The sequence below is a fragment of the Oryza brachyantha genome, chromosome 4, assembly GCF_000231095.2.
Source record: "Oryza brachyantha chromosome 4, ObraRS2, whole genome shotgun sequence".
NCBI classification, from domain to species: Eukaryota; Viridiplantae; Streptophyta; class Magnoliopsida; order Poales; family Poaceae; genus Oryza; species Oryza brachyantha.
This window is the reverse complement of record NC_023166.2, coordinates 14,270,317-14,277,977: the sequence shown is the minus strand read 5'-3', so window position 1 is coordinate 14,277,977 and position 7,661 is coordinate 14,270,317. Positions and strand designations below refer to the sequence as shown.

Sequence of the window (7,661 nt, the reverse complement as noted above, 5' to 3'; positions counted from 1 at the left end):
GGATACCTAAATTAGATCTTGAAAACATGTATATAACATTTTTATTCCTAAATTACCTTTTTTACAAATACCAGTTCGTTTTTTCCTGAAAATGCCAAACCGATGAGTCTGCATGAATATATCCTATCGTGTCTTTGTTGTTATATCATTGTTCTACTAATGAAAAAGTGAGGTCCAATTAAGACATGTCCAGAACGGCAACAGACACGCTGAAACAGTTAGCTATAGCATGAAGCACTTACTACCATCAAACATGAAATGGAGGGATAACAGTCTCGACCCATTTGCAAGCACGTACGCACATAAATGCATGCTGTCGAATGCGCGCACTACTACAGAATTCCAAACGTAGTAATCACTTGGAATAATGGGTTTGGGATGTACAGTTTCGACATGTACACGCATCTCCTCTCCGATAAACTAATCTTTCTTTATCTCTTGTCACTCAGATGACGATCGATAGGCCGATAGCTAGCAGATTGTTCAACGTATTCCTCGTCATCAATTTCTTCGAAAAAAGGTGTCCAGTTTTGCACATGGCCGGCCCTAGAAGCATGGCCAGGTTCTTGGCAGTGGTCACCAATAATGAAGCTTTGCCTCTTGCTCAAGTAGCTAGCTAGATTCATTCGGTCCTAGAATATAACGAGTTTCAGAGTTAACCACGGCTACCAAGAAATTTTATAAATTGGTTGAGCCATTGGTTGAGAACGTCGAGCAAGCATATAAAAAATATTAGTGACACCTCGTCACTATTGGGCCTTAGAAGACAAGAGATCAGAGTCTTCTAACAACATCAACTTCAAGCAGACCTAGCCACTGCTTAAGAAGGAATCTCAGGGCCCGGCCATGAGTACTTGTTGGAAATGTCTCAAATAATAGTTTAATATATTTTTTTAGGTATAACACATCCAAGTTCCTTCCGAACTCTCCAGAATCACTAAAATATGCCACATAGCTCATCTTCTGACCGCAATAAATGCGGTTGTTGAGCGCCGAGACCACGCCTGCTGTACGGTTGGTCCCGTGGTTCCCGAGCCACGCACCGAGGGTGTCAGGAGCGCCCCGACCCCTTCGGCGCCCGCTCATGGCCACCCTTTCGGGCCCGACCCCTAGGTGCACGCACCACTTGGGCCTCGACCTCCCTTCCCTCTCAGATTTGGGAGTTCTTGGGCCGCAGTCGCTGTACGCCAACTATTCACAGTGGATACCCCTGAGCCCATATCTTCAACAGGTCCTCACAATTTATGTATTTACGCTCTTTTTAATCTCGATATATGTATAGTAATTAATTTTCTAATTCTGTGAACAATAATTCTATGTTATCAACGTTGATAGATACTACATCAACACTGTAGGGCCATGAGAAGCTTTAGCGGGTCACCCCCGGGCTATCTGGTGTTGTGTCTAGATTTAGCATGGATCATAACCCCTTTTCAATGTTGGAATTCCAGCGGTTATGGACCCGACACAGATGAACTTTTCGAACTGTAACTAATGATCTTCGCGCTAGCAATGAACCATGTTCATTGTTGGATGAAAAACATGCATTTTTTATGTAGTCGCTGGGAATTTAATTTTAGAGTTTTTTTTAACATCTTTGAAAAAGTACTTCGATGTACCATAATTTTTTGTGTAAAAAAATAGTAACTTAAGGTAGGTACCGTAATTTTGCACTAAACTTTTTTTACCCTAAGATACTTCTCAAGAATGGTAAAAAATAAACCTTAATTTTAGCACCCCACTTATTGTGTTATTCACGAATCTGGTTTGGAAAAATTCCTTACATGCCCCTAAAGCTTTCCTCAATCCATTGTGTACCCATGAATTTTACCTCATCCCTTGTATACCCTTGAGATTTTATTTTAATTCTCTCTATACCATTTCCGTTAGTTGACTATTAGTTGACCGTTAAATATTTTTAAAATGACTATATTACCTCTCCTATACATATGTGCTACCTACTGGATACATTTGCGTGAGCAAAGAATAACTTATACTAAAATAAAAGGACATAATCAGTTAATGCTAAACTTAAAAAATAGAGCTTATTTTTTTAGAAAAATATTTTTTAAAAAAATATGATAAATCCACACATTAATTTTAAATTAAATATGATTTTTAGTTTGTGATGAAATAATTTCGTCCCCTTTGTTTTTTTAAAATGAATCTTTTTTCACTGCATATTCGTTGAAAAGTAATTTTCAAATTTGATGGGAAGCTTGATTTGTTTCAAACAATTTTTTTTAAAATTGTTAATAAAATTATGTTTTATTTTTTAAAAAATATTTAGTAATTTATATCTTATTTTTATTCACAACCCAAATAATTTACACATCAAACATTTCTAGCTTTTAGCAATATACCGAGGACACTAAAGTCATTTCTACAATAATTAACGGTCAAACTAACGGTCAACTAACGGAATGAGCATATAAGAGATTCAAATAATAACTCAAGAGTATATAAGAGATCAAGCAAATCTCAGGGACGCAGAAGGGATTGAAGTAAATTACAGGGGCATACAGGGAATTGACCCATCTGGTTTTGTTAGTAGAGGAAAATATGCCCAGAAGGCTTCATTTGATCTTATCATCACCATAAATGAAAGTTAAGTTGAATTCTGAAATTTAAACAGGAACGTGCGCACGAGGCCGCGAGAGATATAGGAGTATAATGTCCTGAATATATTTTAGCAAATCTCATAATGTAATCAACACTCAGGCTACCCTAGGTAGTAGGTTCTCTGTTTATACTATACAATGCTGTGCTGCTAGCTACTTTTTCACCATAGAATGTGTGGCATGCTTTCTAAACCTCTGGGAAGAGAGCTTTGGTGCACGCCCCCTAATTGTCTACACCCATGTATGCATTCCATTATAAGCTAAGGGGTTTAAATTTGAGTCACAATTCACTTGCCAAAGTAGAAAACCTAGATAACCTTTATAGGCATAAAGATATACAGTTTTAAATGACCCCATTGATTAGTTAGTCATTTTGATAAGACAAAGACATGACAGTCGAATGAGTAACATCTTTATTTTCAATGAAAACACACATGCACATGGTTAATGATCTCTACTATTTAAGACATTTAAGCTGTTAATTTAGCCGCTATTTACGAGAATATCGAGTACGTTGGTAGTTAATTGCAAAATAAATATATATATGAAAAATCATATTATCAGTTCTTAAGTCTAATCAAAACTGAACCTATTATAAGTTTAGTGCTATATAGAGCATCATTCTTTTCCGTATAACCATTTGTACAAGTTAAGTCTTTTACAACCCGCTATGCTAGGCACATGAGCACCGTAGCAAATGTATTAAAATACAATATGTAACTGGACCCTTTGCCAATCATTTAATTAAGAAGTAAAAAAGACTATTTCTTGTCATAATCAGTTACTCGCACATTCTGCCCCCTATTTTTTTATCAATCATGATGTACTCCTTGTCGGCTGATTAACGTCCCTTCCCCATCGTCCTTAATGAACTTTAATTTGGTTTATGCTTGAAGACATTTGCTCGGATGTTAATGATCACCACAGTATGTGCAAGCGTGCAATATGCAAAGTCTATCGTTCGGACTCTCTCTACGATTTATAAGGAACATATATATGGCAATGTACACCAGATTGGTATTGAATTTTCTACATCAAATATCATCAAACTAAGTAAAAGTCAAATATATGTTCTATCTGGTCATAAATATTTAATTTGGATAAACACAGTGGTCAATACAAAGAATCCTATGCGCTCTCTGGGCATAAATATTTGATATTTAAATCAAAATTGGGTCAAAAGTTTGAAATATTAATTATTAATTTTCTATTGGTGATAACGAATACCGAAAATTCATATATCCCAAATTAATTATCCCTAATTCTGTGCATTACTGTCGCCTTGTTTGTGTATTCGTGATGTCGTTTTGGAGGACATTTTGATCATATTTTATGTATTAGCGCATGAATAGTTGATTACTTTAGTACATACATATACATGCATTTGCACTATTTTTGTGAATGGATGAAGACATGGTTGTAGTGAAAGATCAGTCATTGGATGTTCACATGTGTGTCCTGATCGATTCATGCATCTATCTATCTATCAAAGTCGCCACAATCGATCGAGACAGCTTTGGACCTGTGTCACCGAGTTAATCCGGACGCTAAACCACCCGATCAACGCCTGTATTGAAACAGCGATACCCTAAATTAAGCCGTACACTGACCCGTCACTTAGGGAAAAAAATTACTTTTGTCATGTCACCTCTCACCCACTGTCCCTTTTTTTTCTCCACACTTCCATCACCTAAAGCCCTAGCAGTACTGGATCAGTGCATCTCTCCCCTCCCTCACTGCTCATACCACTGTGCACTCCATGTCTCAGTCACCTCACTTCTCCCCTTTTTAGGCCAAACAACACCTCCACCACCGCCCTGCTCTCCCCCTAAAAATAGAAGCATCAGCATGCGATTCCCCACACCGTCGTCGAACAGACGATGAACCTGCAGCTAGCTGCTCTCCCAGCAACACCCTGATCACCAGATGGGCCTATGAGAGAGCTAAACTGCAGCAGCAGCAGCTGTTGCTCTACCAGAGCAGTCTACAGCCGCCACCACCACCACTGCTGAGTAAGGAGCAAGAAATCGATGAGATCTGCTAACACTTCCAGATTAATTACTATCCTTGCGAAACGAACAATTCGATCCACCTTAAATACGTTTTCCTTCTGTGATGGCTGCTTTCCCTGATGATCAGTTTTTGTGCAGGCTTTTTTTTCTCGTCTTCAAGTAGCCAACTAATTTGTGATTTCACATAGCTTTCTCAGTTCTGCAACCACCGAACAAAGATCAGGCGCCGCCAAAGGCCGGTAATTTCAAGCTTTCTGTTTAAGAAAAATATGAACTCATTTACACCTCTCTGGGCATCGGATTTCAAACTTAGGTTCAAGGAGAGCGCACCAACTCCGAAACAGATCTCCAGTCCCAGCTGTAAATGCATACTTGTAATCATTGGCCTCATGATGCATGGTTCATTTTTCCAATATATTAGTAAGCAGTAGTTCTTTTTCCAATATATTAGTAAGCAAACAGTAGCTCGTTCATTTGTTTAAGAGATCAGGAGAACTGTAAGTGAGAGCCCTACTACTAAACTAAATTAAAACAGGAATTTTTCAGCTCACAGTCACATGCGCGCTCTCGCTTTTGGTTTTCTCTTATTTAGGAACGAGCTCATCATCCATGGACCTGTCGCCGAACCCCGACAGCCCTCCGTCGGGAGGAGGCAACGGTGGCGGTGGGTCGAGCAGCAGCAGCTCGTCGCCGTCCATGGGCGCGGGGACGCCGCAGTCGCCGAGCAGGTACGAGGCGCAGAAGCGGCGCGACTGGAACACGTTCGGGCAGTACCTGCGGAACCACCGGCCGCCGCTGAGCCTTGCGCAGTGCAGCGGCGCGCACGTCCTCGAGTTCCTGCGCTACCTGGACCAGTTCGGCAAGACCAAGGTTCACACCGCAGCTTGCCCCTTCTTCGGCCACCCCAACCCGCCGGCGCCCTGCCCCTGTCCTCTCCGCCAAGCCTGGGGCAGTCTTGACGCCCTCGTCGGCCGCCTCCGCGCCGCCTTCGAGGAGAACGGCGGCCGCCCGGAGTCTAATCCGTTCGCCGCACGCGCCGTCCGCCTGTACCTCCGCGAGGTCCGCGAGCACCAGGCGCGCGCCCGCGGCGTCAGCTATGAGAAGAAGAAGCGCAAGAAGCCGCAGCAGCAGCTGCAGGGCGACAGCAGCGGCCTGCACGGCCACCAGCATCACCCACCGCCTCCACCGCCTGCCGGCGCGGCCTGCTGAGAGTGGCCGACAGGCCGGCCGATCCGCCGATCTACCTACGCTGCGCCGGCCTCCTATTTGGTCGGTAACTCGGTATGCCAGATCAAGCACATATATTTTATGTGCACTAAGTTCTCGTATGCATGCATGTGCATGTTTATGGGTTTAATTTGTGCTGCTAATTGTTCGCAAACTCTGTTCGTCACAAGTGCCAACAGTAGTAGGTGCTTCGTTCGTACTGCATTATCGCCTGTGTTTCTATTAGCTTTCTAGCTTCGGCTGTTGATTGTTCATCATTTGCTTGTGGGAGTTGTAGTAGTGAGTAAATGATTGCTGTACTTTGAACTGAGGAGTGTGTCCTTTGAGGTCTAGCTAGATCTAGAGGGACAGAGAGATTCACATATGCAGAGATCTCTCTTGCCTGTCCATCCAATCCGCCCGGCATCTCACATCTGCACATCATGCATGTGCCAATTCTAGCATCTTCTTGTTTCTTGTTTTGCTTCCTGTTTCGTTTCCTTTTTATCGTACCGAATGCAGGGCTAGCTTGGGTGAGCAAGAATAGTAGTAATAAGATCGATGTGAATGGTGCATGACCAGTTCCATCCAAACCAGGGGGTGGTGGTACAGACCAACAGTGCCACGCACCAAATTACTGCTGTGTGTTGATGCCTCATGTACATGTTGTTCAGCTTGTGTACATGCATGTGTGCATGCTGGGATCGATGCTGCATGCATATGTCTGGTATCTCTGGATGTGTCAACTTGAACTATTATTCTCCCCTTCGTGCAATGCACTGTGTCCTGGTTTTATGATCTATCTTTTCGCTTGGATTTCTGAATAGTTGTGTCCCCTCATGGATTATTGGATGCTACTATCTGCTAGCTGCATATTGCCGGTACCTGAGCAAACAGGATTTAAATGTACATGAAGATGCGGAAGTTTCAGATATACTAGTATGCCGCATGCATGTGTCTGCAAAAGTTTTTCTACGGGATCAATTTTTTCCTTTCCGAAATCATTTAGGATCACAAAATCTCTTATATTTCAGAACAAAGTTGAAGGGGGAAATCTTTTATATTATGGGACAAGAGAGTAATATTTGTTGCAATAGCTAAGGACATGCAAATCAATGGGCATATTGCTAACCTTAGCAAAGATTGTTGGTCTATTTAACAAATTAAGATGCTACTACCTTCGTTTCATATTGTAAGATTTTCTAGCCTTCTCTAAATTCATTAATTGATGAATGTATAAAATTTATATATATGTTTAGATTCATTAGCATCCATATAAATCTAGGCAAGGCTAAAAAGTCTTATATTGTGAAACGGATGGAGTAATATTTGAGGAATTTATACTTGTCCCATTTGAAATGGTCTAGATTTGGAGTATAGATTTTCAATTCACATGGTGCTGAGCACTTAAATACTGAGATGACCACATTTTTTATACTCATTAGTAGATGGTAAAATGGTAATTAAGCTAGCTAGATACATCTAGAAGCATGAAATATAATGTTGCTCCCCTTTACGTCCAAAAAATGATTGAAAAGCTTCGTATATAGTTCGATCAGATTGATATCATTTCAGTACATAGATAAAAATATATACATTTTATGGTATTTTTTGTTATTTTTAGTAAAATGAAATGCACTTGATGTGGCCAAGGATCACTGACAAGAAATAGGATAAGTGGTGGAAAGGAGTTTTCCCCGACTTATCCCGAGTAGGTGCATTGAAGAATATGCAAATCGACTGTAAATCTTGTAATTGATTCAACTTGTCATTCCCAGCTATTTCTAGTCTCTAAGAGTAAACTAGGAAGTTATATAATCGC

At 40.9% G+C, this 7,661-nt stretch overlaps 1 protein-coding gene across 1 annotated transcript; it reads left to right on the top strand.

Moving 5' to 3' along the window:
* The first annotated feature begins 4,458 nt into the window (after positions 1-4,458).
* Positions 4,459-6,433, top strand: LOC102706933 (protein G1-like4). Its single transcript, XM_006652454.3, has 3 exons — positions 4,459-4,633; positions 4,772-4,872; positions 5,226-6,433. Exon 3 carries the CDS (start codon positions 5,243-5,245, stop codon positions 5,840-5,842), a length of 600 nt encoding a protein of 199 aa, XP_006652517.2. The 5' UTR covers positions 4,459-4,633; positions 4,772-4,872; positions 5,226-5,242; the 3' UTR covers positions 5,843-6,433.
* Positions 6,434-7,661: the final 1,228 nt, after the last annotated feature.